The 17,078-nt window shown below is 42.6% G+C and overlaps 1 protein-coding gene and 1 non-coding gene across 2 annotated transcripts in view; both read left to right on the top strand.

The window, feature by feature from the left end:
- The window catches only part of top1a (DNA topoisomerase Ia), a 77,095-nt gene that overhangs the window by 37,297 nt on the left and 22,720 nt on the right, over nucleotides 1–17,078 (top strand). The window contains exons 9-14 of the mRNA XM_048549847.2: nucleotides 7,016–7,131; nucleotides 12,656–12,777; nucleotides 13,499–13,621; nucleotides 13,960–14,147; nucleotides 15,740–15,884; nucleotides 16,562–16,705. Coding sequence (XP_048405804.1) covers nucleotides 7,016–7,131; nucleotides 12,656–12,777; nucleotides 13,499–13,621; nucleotides 13,960–14,147; nucleotides 15,740–15,884; nucleotides 16,562–16,705 — 838 coding nt within the window. The remainder of the gene's footprint in view (nucleotides 1–7,015; nucleotides 7,132–12,655; nucleotides 12,778–13,498; nucleotides 13,622–13,959; nucleotides 14,148–15,739; nucleotides 15,885–16,561; nucleotides 16,706–17,078) is intronic.
- On the top strand, nucleotides 10,775–10,893 carry LOC125461651 (small nucleolar RNA SNORA26). The gene has a single exon (XR_007249525.1). It is a non-coding gene; the product is annotated as a small nucleolar RNA SNORA26 (small nucleolar RNA).

Here is a 17,078-nt window from a genome sequence, read left to right as displayed (position 1 = left end):
AGATGCCCTGGGGACTGGTGGCACTGTGCTATGTGAATAATATTTTGGCTAAGGAGATGTGGGACACATTAGATTATTGAGTGCAGCTGGAAATGGGATGAAGGTAGTCCGCAGTGTTTGCATGATGCAAATGAGAAAGATTGGAGCTTAGAAAAAATTCAGTGAAAGCTTGGTGCAGCAAGCTGTTTGAAAACTGAAATTATAACACTAACTGGATGCCAGATGCTGCCTCTGGAGCCCTGGCTTCGGAGAAGATAGAACTATCAAAATGTGAGCAGTGGATGAGGCAGTCTGAATTAGAGTGGTTTTGAGTTTCCAAGGTTGGATATTCTGAGAGGAATTGGAATCCTTTGCAAAGGAGAGCATTTTAATTAGATTTGGTTACCTCCACTGCCACTGATGTCTGGTTGGGATCAGTTCAGACTGCATCGTCCATCTGAAACTGCAGTTTTTGGGAGTGACGCATGACCACTGTTTCAGTTAACTTGTATGTTTACTTTATTCCTGAACGTTGGTGCCCAAGTTCTAATGTATGTTTTATGTAAATGCTCTAGAATCCTATAACTTGCCATGTTTGTTTACAAGGAGGTAAGAATCATAAAAAGCTCAGATAGTAGGAGCTGCTGGTGTTGGAGTCAGAAGTGTGGAGCTGGAGGAACACAGCAGGTCAGACAGCATCAGAGGAGCAGGAAAGTTTGACGTTTCATGTCGGCACCCTTCAGAAATGGGGGAGGGAGTCGGAAAGAGAGGGGGGAGGGGTCGGTCTGGGAAACGTAGGTGGGGCAGTGACAGATGAGGGCAGGTAGGGAGTGATGGGGATTGGTTGGTGAGATGGGAGGGGCAGACAGGTGGGAGAGAAGATGGCATAAGTTGTGTCAGGTCAAGGAGGTGGGGATGAGGGAGGGTTGGTCGTGAGATGAGGCCAGGGAGTGGAGAGATTTTTGAAACTGGTAAAGTCCACATTTAAGCCATTGGGTTGTAGGCTCCCAAGCTGGAACATGGGGTGCTGCGCCTCCAGTTTCTGGGTGGTGTCTTTGTGACACTGGAGGAGGCCAAGGCTGGACGTGTTCCAGTGGGAATGGAGGTGGAGTGTGGGGGTGGGGATTGAAATGGTTTGCAATTGGAAGGTGTTTTCATTTGTCGTGAACAGTGCAGGTGTTCTACAAAGCGATCTCTGAGCCTCCACTTGGTCTCATTGATGTAGAGGAGACCACATCAGGACCAGCAGATGCAATAGACCACGTTGATGGATGTGCAGGTGAACTTCTATCTAATGTGGTAGGTTTGTTTGGTGCCTTAGATGGAGGGGTGGGAGGAGATGTAGGGGCAAGTGTCGCACTTCCTGTGATTGCAGGGAAAGGTGCCGGAGGTGGTGGGATTAGCGGGGAGTGTGGCGCGGATGATGGTGTTGCAGAGAGCGGTGCCTACAGGGGGTGGGTAGGGAAATATATCTTGAATTGTGCAGTTGGATTGCAGCTGGCAGAAGTGGTGGAAAATAATACGTTGAATACAGAGGTTGGTGAGGTGATGTGTGAGGACAAGGGGGATTCTGTCTTTTCTTTAACTGCAGGGAGGGGATGTTGGGGCAGAGGGGTGGGAAGTGCAAGTGATGATTTGGAGAGCATTTTCGACCACTGAAAGGGGGGCAACTTGCGGTCCTTGAAATAGAAGGACACCTGCAATGTTTGAGCGGAACACCCCATATTGGGCACAGGTGTGGTGGAGGAATTGGGAGCAAGGAATCACCTCGATAGAAGGTAGTTGAGAGGAGGTGTCGTCTAGGTAGCTTGGGAGTTGGTGGGGCTTGAAGTTAATGTCGGTTTTGATGCAGTCACCAGAGATGGAGACAGGTCCAGGAAGGAAAGAGCCATCAGAAAAGGTCCAGGTGAATTTGAGATAACAAAGTGTGGAGCTGGATGAACATAGCAGGTCAAGCAGCATCTTAGGAGCACAAAAGCTGACCTTTTGGGCCTCGACCCTTCAGAAATGGGGGAAGGGGAGAGGGTTCTGAAACAAATAGGGAGCGAGGGAGGCGGTTCGAAGATGAATAGAGGAGAAAATAGGTGGAGAGGAGACAGACAAGTTAAAGGGGTGGGGATGGATCCAGTAGAAGTGAGTGTAGGTGGGGGGGGGGAGCGTTTAAGGAGGGGATAGGTCAGTCTGGAGAGGACGAGCAGGTCATGGGGACGGGATGAGGTTAGTAGGTAGGAAATGGTGGTGGGCCTTGAGGTGAGACGAGGGGATAAGAGAGGAAGAACAAGTCAGAGGCGGGGACGAGCTGTGCTGGTTTTGGGATGCAGTAGGGGGAGGGGAGATTTTGAAGCATGTGAAATTAACATTGATACCATTTGGGCTCCAGGGTTCCCAAGCAGAATGTGAGTTGCTGTTCCTGCAACCTTCGGGTAGCATCATTGTAGAATACACCTCCTCCGCCCCACCTTCCTACAATAATTCCATCCCCTAGTCCCATTTCCTTCGCCTCCACCACATCTGCTTCTGTACATCTCAGATCCTCGTTTTTCAAGGACCGCAACCCCCCCCCCCCCTCCCCCACAGTGGTTGAGGACGCCCTCGACCGTGTCTCCCCGCCTCCCTAGCCTGTTCTTCTTTTCACCTGTCCCCTCCTCCCACCTCAAGCCACACCCCCACTTCCTACCTACTAACATCATCCCACCCCCTTGACCTGTTATTCCTCCCCTGGACTGACCTATCCCCTTCCTACCCCCACCACCTACATTCACCTCTACTGGCTCCATCCCTGCCCCTTTAACTTGTCTGCCTCCTCTCTATCCATCTTTGATCCACCTCCCCCTCTCTCCCTGTTTATTTCAGAACCCTCTTCCCTCCCCCCATTTCTGATGACTGGTCTCGGCCCAAAACGTCAACTTTCCTGCTCCTCTGATGCTGATTGACCTTGCTGTGTTCATCCAGCTCCACACTTTGTTACCTTGGATTCTCCAGCATCTGCAGTTCCCATTATCCCAGATGAATTTGAGATTGGCGTGAAAGATGTTAGTGAAGTTGATGCACTGTTCAAGCTCCTTGTGGGAGCATGAGGCAGCACTGATACAGTCATCAATGTGATGGGGAACAGTGCCAGTCTAGCTGTGGAAGAGGGATTGTTCCATGTATCCCGCAAAGAGGCAGGCCTAGCTTGGGCTCATGTGGGTTCCCATCGCCCTGCCCCTTAGTTTGTAGAAAGTGGTAGGATTTGAAGGAGATGTGAAGGGCAGGGATGAGTTTGGTGGAGGGGGACTGATTGGGCCTGTGTTTTGTTCAAGTTTGTTTCTGTTATTTTCTTACTTTTGATTCTTCTTGAAATTCTGTTCTTCAAAAGAATTATTGCCCATTGAACAAATTGCAATAAAGGTCTGGTGTGTCCAATTTATTCTCATAATTGGGATCAGTATGTTATCCTTCAAATTCTAGAGTAATAGGAACCAGTTCCCAAATAGTGAAGTTTCCTATGATGCGATAGTGATCAGGGCTTCTTTAGTTTCTGGGTTGGTGGTGAGAATTTTTCACTTGTCTTCCATGCAGTTTCACCACCTATCAGCCCTGCTGCAGTGTTTTATTTATTCTGTAAACTTGAAAGTACGTCTTAAATTGTACCAAGAACTGCTAACTGATCCCTCTCTATTTTAGTCATTCTTTAAATTCATTGGATGTGGGTGTCACTGGCCTGGCAGCATTTATTGCACAGAAGGTAGTTTAGAGTCAGCCACACTGTGGGTCTGGAATTACATGTAGGCAGATCTTTTATAGGGAAACGAGGCAAGGACATTACTGAAGCAGATGAGTTTTTACTTCATAATAATGGACCTATGTGGTCATGGTAGAATTCAACTCTTATTTCCACATTTCATGGCACGATTCAAACCTGGGTCAACTATGACATTACTTGGGTCTCTGAAATAACAATGGTCTTGCAACAATACCACTAGGCAATCACCTTGCCTAATTGTCTTTCAATAGTTCGACATATCTCCGAGTTCTGAATTCATACATTCCTCACCTGCAGTTCATGGCTGTGCTTATTTTTTTTTTTTTGCTCTTCCGTCTGAAACTTTGGAACCAATGCCCTAAAGCCCCGGAGGAGGAGGAGGAGGAGGAGTGTAGATCTTGCAGCTGCTCCTGGGTTTGCAGGCTTGAAGATTTATTGTAGTCTTTTAAATTATTATAGTCGTTATAATTCACTAAGATTTTTTTCCTTTTTTTTGTTTTATTTGACATTCAAGAAAAACCAAACGCACTCTCTTTTAAAAGGTCTGCAATGAACTGCTGAGGTTTTTTAATTCTTAATTCTGAAATTAAAGTCTGTCTTAGGTTTTTTACATTACAAAGGTTGTTTTGGAGGAAAAAAAAACAAACACTTTCCTAGAAATAAAGGGTTGTGTTTTCGTTCCGGGGATATAAGCCATGCGCATGCAGGTGGCACTATTTAGTTTGGGTTTATGTTTTGCATGGACTTGTTTGACTGAAGGATCTGCGTCTGTGCTGTATGAATGACCCTCAGTTTGGTTGGTTCTCATCTCCTTTATGAACAGCAGAAGAAGTTGCTCAGTGGATGTCTTGAAGGTGACTCAAAACCATTGTGTCCAGGGAAATTGGGAATAGACAATAAACAGTGTCCGTGTCAGCGGATGAGGGAGTCATGGAGAGCGCGGTGCCTACAGAAGGCAGATAGGGGTGGGGAGGGAAATATTTCTTTTGGTTGTGCAGTCTGATTGTAGGTGGCAGAAGTGGCAATATATTTGAATCCAGAGGTTATTGGCGTGATATGTGAGGACAAGGAGGATTCTGTCTTTGTTTTTTGTTGGGGAGAAGAGATGTGAGAGCACAGATGCGAGAAACACGAGAGATGCAGTTGTGTTTTTGACCACTGAAGGGGTGTCTTGCAGTCCTTCTAGAGGAATTAGGTGTCGAAACTGACATCTGTTTCAAACTACCTAGGCTACACCACCTCTCTCCCACCTTCACACAAGAATGTGATCTCGCATCCGCTCCTACGATGGGACGTTCCACTCCTGAACATCCCAGATGGTGTCTTATTTCAAGGACAATGCATTCCTCCACCACCACAACCACTTCTCCTATCTTTCCCTTGATCGCTCCCTGATTGACGTGTCCATCCTGGACACCCTTCAGTGTCACAATGACGCCACCTGCAAACTGCAGGAGCAGCACCTCCATATATTCCACCTTGGGAGCCTGCAGCCCAATGACCTAAGTATGGATTTTACCAGTTTCAAAATCTCCCCAACCCCCACCCTCATCCCATAACCAACCATCCCTCTCATCCTGCCTCCATGACTTAACACAACCTGTATATCTTTTCTCCCACCTGTCAGCCCCTTCCACTCCATCCCTGCTCTCACCTTTATCACCATCCCATCTAACTTCCCCAGCCCCTCCCTCTCTCTTTATTTACAAGTTTCCTTCTCTTTCTCCCCCCGCCCCCTGCCATTTCTGAAGAAACATCCTGAACTGAAACGTCAATTTTCTTGCTCCTCTGCTGCCTGCTCTGCTGTGTTCCTCCAGCTCCACATTGATATAGGCTTGCTTGTCTTACTTGCAGTTTAGATCCCCATATTTAAGGAAAGATATTATTTCATTGGGTGTAGTTCAAAGAAGACTCCCTAGATGGTCCCCAATATGGAGGGATCATCTTGAAGGGTAACAGGCTGTGACTGTACTGACTAGAGTTTAGAAGAACAAGAGGTGTTCTCATTGAAACACAGGATTTTTGACAGGATGTTTCTGCTTGTGGAAGAGTCTAGGACCAGAAGCAATAATTTCGGAATAAAGGGGTACCAAGGTAAAACTGAGACTAAGAGGATTTTCTTCTGAAGGTTGAGGGTCTTAGGAATCCTTGCCGCAGAGAGCTATGCTGACAGTCCTTTTTGTATAATTAAAGCTGGTTTATGGGGAAAGGGCTAGAAAGTGGATGGGAAGAGTGATCAGTTACGATCTTATTGAATGGCAGAGTGGGTTCGCAGTGTTGAATGGCCTGTTCCTGTTGCTATTTCTCATAGCCTGTCTTAATTCCATCTGTGTGGCATCAGATTATGGTGGTCTTATGTAACCACTGCTATTACATCAATATTTCTTGAAATTACACTTTTATACAAGTGAAATCGAAGTGATTCTTTTGAACTTTGAATTTTTAATTGCTGTACAGTGGTTTGAGTTGGTTTTCTGCCAGTACCCCGCTTGACAGACTCTCATCAAGCAGGCACAGAGATATGCTCAACAGATGCATTAGAGTTTTTCTCCTCCAAGCAGTCTTAAGGTCATTAGTATTATTATTTTTTTTGGAGGCTGCACATACAACATCTTGACAGCGCAACAAGCAGTCACCACATTAGAATCCTATAATTATGCAGCCCAGAAAGAGACTATTTGACTTATGCCTGTACTGGCCTCTTAGAAGAGCTATCCAATTTAGCCCTCCATCCGGCCTTTCTCAGTAGCCCTGTTGTCACCTTAATGGATGCAGTTGCATAAAATTCTTCTTTTGTCATCTGTGTGGCTATTTTTATACATGTTTCAATTTTTATGGAAAGCCAACTAACATGTTGATCTGATGGCCCCTCTATCGGAATGATGGGTAGCTTTTATCCTTTCCCTTGAAAATTATTGAATTTCACCACCATTTCGGTCAGTGCATTTTAGGTCTTTTCTGTTTAAATTGTCACCCCTGTGTGGTTCTTAAGATTGGAGGAAAAAATTCATCCCAGTTGTTGGTCAAGGGGGAATTGTGTGTCTCATTTTTGACCTCATTTAAGTTGTATTAAGTGTTTTATCACAAAGCTGAAGAATATTGTGTAGGACTGTGAAAGGTAGTTATCCATAATTTCTTTACCAACAACAATATTTAAATAGACCTTTTCAGTGGTTGAAATGGAATTGGATAGCAACAGTTAACCAGCAGTGTGATGTAAGGCTGCTAAATGGGGTCCACTATTCTGGAGAAATCTCTTGCGCAATTATTTTTTTTCTTTCCCTTTTGCAGGTGGGAGGAAGAACGTTATACAGATGGCGTGAAATGGAAATTTCTAGAACACAAAGGACCAGTATTTGCTCCACCCTATGAGCCACTCCCAGATAATATTCATTTCTATTACGATGGTAAGCTTGCGATTTTGTACATGTTGGAACCTCTGTCTGAGGGTGAAGGAGTGGCTGAGAAACCATAAAATGAGCTTATTGAGCAGAAGTGTCACTGAGTCAGTTGGTGATAAAGTTACAACCATGCTACTATATCAACTAATAAAACTACGATTCACAGAATGTTTGGTTGTAACCGCCCCTATGTTTTAGTTCTAAATAATGCCCATGCCCTTTCTTTCTAGAATAATGACTGGATAGTAATTGAAGCTTCAAAGAGCATTGTTTCGTTGCAGGTAACAGTTGATTTTTGCCTCCTCTTGTGACATAGTCTGTTAGTTATCTCTCCTATCGATAGTGTTCATCACGAACGCCACCTTTTTAAGTTGTATAAAACAAAGTTCTTTTCTTTTTGTCAATTTTGAAATGATGGTGCTTATTTTTTTTTTGTTTTTGTTCTAAGCATCGTCATTATTCCTAGCCCTTAATTATGATGCACATTCCAAATGAGGATACCAAGTTAGTGCCAGAACCTAGTTGAAGGTGTAATTTGGTTTCACTTTTGCAAGACCAGGCAATCACTTCTGATTATTCCGTTGCTGTCAGTGAACTAGTTCAGTAGATGTACTGAGCCTTGAAGCACATCAGATGCATTGCTAAGATTGACAGCAGGGTATGTGTTGAGGCCGCCTGTTTTATTTAATGTCAGACAGTACAGACGCGTTGTATTGTGGACCATGGCAATTACTTACAGTTCAGAATTCATGATCTGTGCGTGTGGCTTGCCTTAGCCGCTCATAACATAGATCCTAATTGAGAATTTTTTTACAATGGAATTAATAAACATTATGAACAGTTTTGGCTTGTGGAACTACATGAAAATGTTGGGCTGAGCTCAAAGGGAACTAAGAAACTTGAGTGTCTCAATATTTGAATGGACAGCAGTGTTGCTTTCAGTAGGTGGCTAGTTTAATGCCTTGCTCAATGTATGGTTCTAGCAGCATCACAAATCATTCTTAAAGATGCTTGTGTTCTAAGGTCAGTTGTCACTGCACTAGCTGATTTTCTTTGTGCTACTTGGTTCCCAGCATCTTGTTTATGTTGCTAGCGACTTGAGGTCAGTTAGAAACAGCAAAATGGGGCACATTGGTACATTGCAGGCATATTCTTGTCTCATTACCTGCTGTTGCAGCCCTGATAGTCACTGTACAGCTGCAATGAGCTTGACTGTCTGACCACATGGAACGCTGCTGTTGGGCTGAAATATTTATTCTTGATTGGCAAGTATATTGTGAATTATCTGGGTTCTGTTGACATTTCCCTCCTAATCCCTGTGGAGGGTGAAAGAGGTGTTAAAAGTTGTTGTCTTTTATGAAGAAGCCACATCTACGTTTTAAAAACGAAGTCAATAGTCTTGAGTGGGGAAGAAGCTTCATGTTCAGGGATTTTTTATTTTAGTTAGCAAAAATAGCTTCCTGAGCAGGTACTAATCTTTCTAATAGGAAACAACTAGCCTAAGATCTTGGCTAATTTTAAATAGAACCCTCCAGTTGCGCTCATCTAATCTTGATCAAAAAGGCAAGAGTCTGAGTAGCAGCTGGACACTTTGAAATGATTTGGCCTCAAGTCACCTGAAAGAATATTATTAGTTAGACAACTCTGCAGAGGACTGGTGTTATCAGAATGCTAACTGCTCGGATTTAATAGAGGTCAGAAATTGCACCAGCATCTGTGCCTATTCACTCCTCGCTACGTCAGGCTGTCTTGTTCCGAACGCACAAATTTGTTTGAATTGTTTCATGTCGGTGGTAAGGCCTGATTTAGTAATTCACTCCCTCAATGAACATGAACTATGACAGTTAATGTAGTGTGTCTGAATCAGCCTTCATTTGTTGAAAGGTGTCACTTTCAACTGGTGAGCTAATATTGAAGTCTGCTTTTCCCACTTTTCAGTATTTTAAACCATTTCATGACCATTCAACAGGAAGCCTTCTTCCATTTCTTTTATCCCTTTCTCCCCTCTTCCAGTGACTACCCTGCATAATTCTCAAACATCTCTATAAAATGTGGTGAATTCATAGCAGTTTGTGCCTTCCTGCTGTAGTTGGGAAATGAAGGAGTTGGATGGTGCATTTTGATGTTTTGCTTGTGGGAATGCTTACCACTCGACCTTCCTTCATATGTTGCTTGTGTGCGTTCCCGCTTCTTGGCCTGAGCTGCCTGACATTTAACTCCGACCTGCTGAATAGTGTTGGTCTGCTTTTATCCATGTGACAAATTTCATTTAAGTAGCTGCCCTTAAGAACAAAACTCCTGTGAGATTTAAAATGGACAAGAGAAGGAGGGGTTGGGATAGCAATGAAACAACAATTCAATTTGGAAAATAGAATTATCTGTCCTGGAAGGGTGGATCTATTGGAGACGTCCACATTTCTCCAGCAATAAATTAAAATGGAGTAGAGTATCCAAGGATATGAAACTAAGGTGGATAAATGTTGTTGAAGTTCAAATCATCCGTAGCCCAATTGAACGGTGGGTTCTCAGTTGAATGGCCTGTTTCTTTCACTCTGGCACAAGAAGGGTGGCACAGCTTAGTAGTTAGCACTGCTGCCTCATCGCACCAGGGACCCAGTTCGATTCCACCCTTGGGGGATGGTCTGTCAAGTTTACACATTCTTCTGTGTCTGCGTAGGTTATTGCCAGGTGCTGTGGTTTCCTCCCACTGTCCAAAGATGTGCAGGCTAGGTGCATTGACCATGCTAAATTGCCCAATAGTGCCTGGGTATGTATAGATCAGGTGTGTTGGTCATGGGAAATGCAAGGTTACAAGGAAACGGTAGAGGGATGGGTCAGCGAAGGATGCTCTTCAGAGGGTTACTGTGGACTTGGCTGGGCTCAATGGCCTGTCCCCTCATTGCAGGGATTCTATGAAGGGAATTATAGTGGATAAGCTGAATACCTGAAATTCCTCCTACAATAGACTGAGTTAGTGAGCAGTGGGAGAAAGGGAGTGTATACTTAAGGGTAGTTTGAGGTAGCCTACTGATGGACATATTTGAATACTGACTGAATTCACTGGGGCCAGTAGAGATGGGTACATGGCGAGCTGATGAAAGCTTTAGAGAAATTTGTGCTCTGTGACGTAAACCTGTGTTCTAGAGGTAGGCGACGGTATCATGACAATTTGCTGAAAACATACGTACAGAACATATCAGGAGTTGTTCATTGTGCCGCCATGGGTCAGAGGTAAGGCGCAGGTGGCCATTTGGGAGCCAAGACTGAAAAGGGGATCGTCATCGTGGAGTGGAATAAAAGAATGATTGTTACTTTCCTTGTAACCTGCAGGTTAGCAGGTTCCTTCTGAATTCCTTGGCCTTTTAAAACACCTGCATCTTTGTGCTTGTTTTTTTTCTTTAATAGTCTCATCAGGCACAATTGCCATGCTGATTTTTGAATCCATGACCTGTCTGATTTTGGTGGTATAGTGCCATAAATTGGAACCCTTTAGTTGCCTGTTATGTATGTTTCCATTCCTGATGTTAAATCTACACCATGCAACTTGCATCTCAAAGTCTGACCTGCAGATTTGCAAAATATTGCCAATAGGATTAGAAATAAACTACTAAACTATAGTGAAACAATTATCAGTGCTCCCCTCTTGGCTTTGCCCACTCATGTAAACCTAGTTCATTGAGTGGCCATGACTGAGGGGTAGAAAAATTCTCTTTCAAACCCAGGGCAGTAGCTCCTCCTGTGCTTTGGATCCTGTTGAGAGGGACAAGGGATACTGATGACCTGGGGCTAATGTATCAGTTACTGTCTCTGCTAAATAGTGCAATTCTGCTTTTGGGAAATTTTCTTTTAATATGCAGATGCACTTGGATACCATTAACTCAAAATGCTGTAATACATTGTAATAAATATTCTCTTGGTGAATTTAAGCCAGTGACTGCTGTGCACTAAAAGTGCACAAGTGGAGTCAACTAGGTATAAAGGTTTTATACAGCTTAAGACAAAATTAGCATCCTCCATTTGTTTTTGAGTTCATGTAAGTTGATACACTCACACTCTCACTTGAACACAAACTTAATTTCATGAAACTCTGCCCTTATTGGCTCAACTCCTTAGTTTCACTTCAAAAGAAAGTTCCCTCAACACTGTCCCCATTAAACACTCCAGGGACAGCATAGGGTGAATACAGAGGAAAGACTCTTACTTTTTAAAACTAAGTTCTTTCAACACTGGTCCTTTATTGCCCCGTTGCTGCTCTGTGCTCTGCAATGTGAGCCATGTTAAAGCAGCTTCTAAGGCAGCTGGCCATTTTTCCTTTGTTTTTGTTTTCTCTTCTCCCGTCTATTCCTGGACATGCTGTTGTAATTCCTCACCTCCCTTTTTTTTACATTGCGCGTGTGTGTTTGTGCTCTGACAGGAAGAATAAGGTGAGTGCTGTGTAGGGGTTGTACTGATTTTAGAGTACATTTTACAAATGTTCAACTTCGGCATTCTGTGCCCTGACTCATCTGAAGGCTTAGTGTATCAAATGTGTGAGAAATTCCGTGTCATAATGGGTTTGTAACCTCTCAAACTATCAATCCAAGCTGGGGTACGAGCCTGTTATTTTGCTGAATGTCCAGTTCTATAGCAAACAAGCTTTGGACGTAAACAATCCTGTTCATATCAGGCAAGAGTCTTTATAATAAAGCTTCATCCAATTGCTCACCTCTATCAAAGCAGCAACCAGTAGCATTACAGTGGTTATGAAGCTCTTTCTGGGATCGGATGAGCATGATCTTGACAACAACTTGCATTGATTGGATGCATGGTGTGAATGTGACCAAATTAAATCTTTACAGCATATGATGCAAGGAGATACGGTGAGGCTTGGTCAAAATGGTGAGCTTGAAGGTCTGTGTTAAAGGTGAAAACAGACAGTTTTAAGAAGGTAGTTCTAAAATTGGTCTTAAGCAATTGGAAGCTGTGGGCAGTGGCCGAAGGGAGAGTGGCTAAAATTCGAGAGACCTTGAGGGACCATCATTGGAAGAGGGCTGAACTAATTTTTGGGGTTGTAAACTAGAAGAGATTAAACATTTTGGAGATGAAGGGGCAGGAAGATAACGGCAGTGTCGAGACCGTGCAGAGATGTGAAAGATTGCTCTAAATTCTTTTTAAAATTTTAATTGGGAGCATTGCTTACACAGACCTGCAGCAGTTGGTATTGAAAGGGAAATGTTGGTCCAGTAACTGCACTGTCTCTCGTGCATGAGGGATGGGTATGTTGGCACAGCCCTGACCATCCTTGATTGGCACCTGGTCGTTCTCATTGTAACCACTGTCCATGAAACTGATTTTGGGCACCTCTGCAAAGCTATCCTTTGCTTCAGTGCAGACTGAATGTAATGTTCTTGTGGAATGAGATTTTGATTTTGTGGTCATAACCATATATTCCAAGATAGCAAGCTTGAGCATGATTGAATGTTTAAATATGTTGTCAGTTTGGATGCATCCTTCCTGTCTTTTTGGTGTATAATTTCAACCTTCTTTTCAGGGAAACCTATGAAGCTGAGCCCTCAGTGTGAAGAAGTTGCAACATTTTTTGGTAAAATGCTTGATCATGAGTACACTACAAAAGACATCTTTAGGAAGAATTTCTTCAAAGACTGGCGGAAGGTATAGTCAAAAAGTCTAGCTTTGGATTTTGGACGGGAGTTTATTTTAAAAACAGTCTTTCAGTATCTAAATCCTGGATTTTAATGTCCGGCTGTGCTTTTATCTAAGCTGTAGGTGTGGCTTTAGGTTAACAGTGCTAACTGAAAATAGTACATTAGCCCCCTCAGTGCTGCACTGGAGTTTGGTCTTTTGTTTTTTGTGCTCAAGTTTCTGGCATGGGGCTTGAACAGATAAACCTTCTGATTTCAGTTGATTGCTACCAGCAGTTACAGCTGACACCCAGCTTGGGCAAGGAGTTTTAGCGGAGGAGGTTTGAATTATTTTTCTGATTTTAAAAAAAAATTATACTTTAGAAATCATCTTCTGACATGACGCTCTACACTAAATGACTATGGTACCCACCAATATTTTGGTCAAGATCAGAGGAGCATGTAAGGTTGGGAGAAATGACCTAAGGTGTACCAATTGACATCCTGTTTGGGACAGTTTGGCAAGACATGTAGCGATAAATGCTTTGACTGGAACCTAGTCAGTGACCCTGCTTGAACTTTGTGCTGCAAGATTGTTTGGTTTCTACCACTGTGGCACTCTCCAGATCTGCAGTTTAGTAAACCTGGAATCCATGATCAATTTTCCTTCATGGATTTTGATTTTTTGTAAGCTTTGTATTTAGCTTGTACCACAAGCTGCTTTTCATTTTAAGGTTTCTGCTTTGATCTAGGAAATGAAACCTGAAGAAAAGGCAATCATAACAGATCTCAACAAGTGTAACTTTGAGGAAATAAACCAATATTTTAAGGCCCAGTCTGAGGCTCGAAAGCAGATGTCCAAAGAAGAGAAACAGGTTTGTAAGGGGAGATAAGTTCTGCTGAGTGTTTTGCTACTAGATTGCCTAACACCAAAAGGAATTCAATCTCTTGGAATGCTAGTAGGAAAGCCGTAATTCTTTTCAGCTTTGGTGTAAGGAGGAGAGATGCATGCCATGGATTTCCCTTCCTACTTACAATTGTATACTACTTGCACTTTTATGTGTCAATGACTTCAGGCTTCACCCTGGTACTGTCAAGGGGTCTATCTTGATAATTGCTCTTGATCTTCAAATGTAAAGAATTGCCCAGCCAGGATAAGACTGGAGCAAAGAAATGTAGCATTGGAATTCATTTTTTAACTTTTTTTTTCTAGAAATTAAAAGAAGAAAATGAAAAGCTTCTACAAGAGTACGGGTTTTGTATAATGGACAACCACAAAGAGCGGATTGCAAACTTCAAGATTGAACCACCAGGACTCTTCCGTGGCCGTGGTAACCACCCAAAGATGGGCATGTTGAAAAGAAGGATTAGACCACAGGACATAATCATCAACTGTAGTAAGTGAGTATCTGAGTGGAAGCCCGTGCCTTCTGCGGGTAATGTTAGTGAGATGTGCTGTGTTTGTTTTTTTAAAAAAAGCATTCTGACAGGCCTGCTCATCCAAAAGGTGAAGTTCAACCCCAGTTCACACTGCGCTGTACAGATCAACAGAGTTTATTAATATATCCCATTCTGTGCTGAGTTAGCTATCCTTGACTGATGCAACATTTACCTGGACTAAGGAACTGGTTGAATCTACCAGTGTTTTCATTCATGAATTCAACTTCCCTCTCGCTGCTGTGAAACATCGATGTTGGATGAGAACACAAAGGTCTGTTGCGCCCCCAGCAGCCACTTTCTAATTTGTATATGTCAAATGACTACAGAGGAAGTGTGCCGGTAGAGGAGGTCCAAAGCCTTGTGTAGTTCCCGCCTGACATTTAGTCATTCTTTTAAAGTAGAACTAAACAGCTGGGTTTCTCTAAACATGTCAAACCTACATTGAAGGAATGGCACTATTACTAGATCAAAATCCTGGAACTCCCCTCCGAATAGCAAGTATTTGGGAGTATTTGCATCAGGTGGACTTTAACAAGGCGATTCACTGTCTTGAGGGCAGCTAGGAATGCACAACAAATGCTGGCCATGCCAGTGATGCTCTCATACTGTGAAAGAATTTTAACATGTCCAGGATGGAACTGTGAGGAGTCATTTCTCTAAGAGTTTTTTGATGTGAATCAAACTAAATTCACTTCTGTTAGAAAGCAAGCCCTTTATTTAATGGTAACATTGGTGTACTTTTTTTATGGAAATGATCACCAAGAATTTGCTGTATAAATCCAGGATTAAGCCATTTTTAAGGCATAGTCGGTTGCTTAATGGGCAGAAATCCAACATTGTCCACTCAAGGACTTGCAAGTAAATATCACCTTTTTATAGAATAGGGAGGACTGTGTTAATGAAATGGTCTATTCATTTCTGAATGTTGCATGTTATGTAGTGTATTTTCAAAGACTAGTCCTGGTATTTTTGATCAGCCCTTGTACTGACTGTTGAACTGATTCTGCTTAGAGGACTGTTAGTAAGCAGCTCAGTTGGTAGTCCTGACTATGATATGATGCCAATCATAATTCTCCCTTTATAGTAAGACACTGACTGACTGACTAGCTTTTGCTGCTTGCGTTAGCCTTTGTCATATAAATGTTGATGCTTCCCTCCAGTGGTGTAGAACAGATAATACAGTGGAAAGTAACATAAGGTTCTGAATCCTGGATGAAATTTTGAGGTTTTTTGTACTATTTTTGGAAAGACTGCTCTGAAAGTGGAGAACCAGAATTTAAATCCGTAGAAATACGCGAGTAAAGTCTTTTCAGGAGGTAGGCAACCCTGCTGCAGTATTAAATGGGGTGAAGTTGATGGCTAAATTGAGGAGTTAAAAGCCTAAAAGTATCAGTTCCTTGCTTATGTTTTTATTAACAGTATTTTTTACTAAACACTCCAATGCATGCATTGATCATAATTTTTAATATACGGTAGGGTAAATATGACAGTTGTTTGTTGACAAATAACTGAGTGGTTTAAACCCCCTCTTCCAACTTTTTTATTATATTCAGGGACTCCAAGATTCCATCACCTCCTGCAGGCCAGAAGTGGAAGGAGGTACGACATGACAACAAAGTGACTTGGCTAGTGTCATGGACTGAGAACATCCAGGGTTCCATCAAATACATTATGTTGAATCCCAGCTCCAGAATAAAGGTACCACAGGCACAAAAGTGGGTGAAATAACCAACTGTGTTGAATTCAAGTTATACTTTTGCAGAGCTTATCCACTCCACCAGGCTGAAATCATGAGTGCTGAAAGGAAGAATTTCTTCACCTTATAAAGAGGAAGAGAGATAATATAAAGCTGAACCTTTTTCATCTCCAATAGCTGGCAAATAAGATTTGCGAACTTCATAGTTCGGCAGTGATAGGTGGTGGGCATGTTGGCAATTTGAGGGGCAAACAACACCTGTAGAAATATGAACAGCAAACGCAGAGACCTTGTTTTGCCTTATGTTGGCCTTTACTTTTGGCACACTCCTCTTAATATCTCCTTGTAACACATTGTCTTCTTAGTGTGAAGATTTATTCCCAGCAAACAAAACACTGGGATTCAAAAATAAATCTGTTCTATTTGAATTTCGAAATGTTAATCCAAATCGCTTCCTGTCTTGTGTTACATGTAACGGTAGTATGTAATCTGGGTCGAAGACTTTTTCCACTAAAAATAATTGACTGTTTTGAAGCCATGCTGTTGCTAGTGTTTAGTTAGCATGTGATTTAATTATTATTTGAGCAGTTTGGCACTAGGCCGTTGGACATCAGTCACCAGCTAATGAACCATGATTTGTTACCATAGTTTTGAAAAACTGACTGTTCTGCGTAAATAGGGTGAGAAGGATTGGCAAAAATATGAGACTGCTCGGACGTTAAAGAAACACGTTGACAAGATACGTGCACAGTACAGGGAGGACTGGAAGTCAAAAGAGATGAAGATCCGGCAGCGTGCTGTCGCACTTTACTTTATTGACAAGGTGAGTTAAGGATTTTGTTGTAGTTGAGAGAGATCCATGTGTATCCTGTAAATAAGAGTTTATGCATCAGCAGCCTAGACCTCTAAACCATGCCCTTGCTATTCAGTTTTTAATAAAAGCACAATATACCCTTGGTTATTGACCAACAGCATATAATTAAATTAAATTAACAGTAAGATTCTTGTTGTGCATGGGACCAACCCTGATGGAGATAGAGTTGGGTGGTAGGGGTAAAGGGCACGTGAGAGACACAAACCAGTGCCTTAACCTCAGACCCTGAAACAGACATATATTTCTTTTTCATGTAGCAATGACCCAGTATCATCCTGCACATCTGAGTTTCATGGTCAGAAAAACATTGTTTTTGACTTTA

The sequence above is a fragment of the Stegostoma tigrinum genome, chromosome 19, assembly GCF_030684315.1.
Source record: "Stegostoma tigrinum isolate sSteTig4 chromosome 19, sSteTig4.hap1, whole genome shotgun sequence".
In the NCBI taxonomy this organism is placed as follows: domain Eukaryota; kingdom Metazoa; phylum Chordata; class Chondrichthyes; order Orectolobiformes; family Stegostomatidae; genus Stegostoma; species Stegostoma tigrinum.
This window is presented reverse-complemented; position numbering and strand designations above follow the sequence as displayed.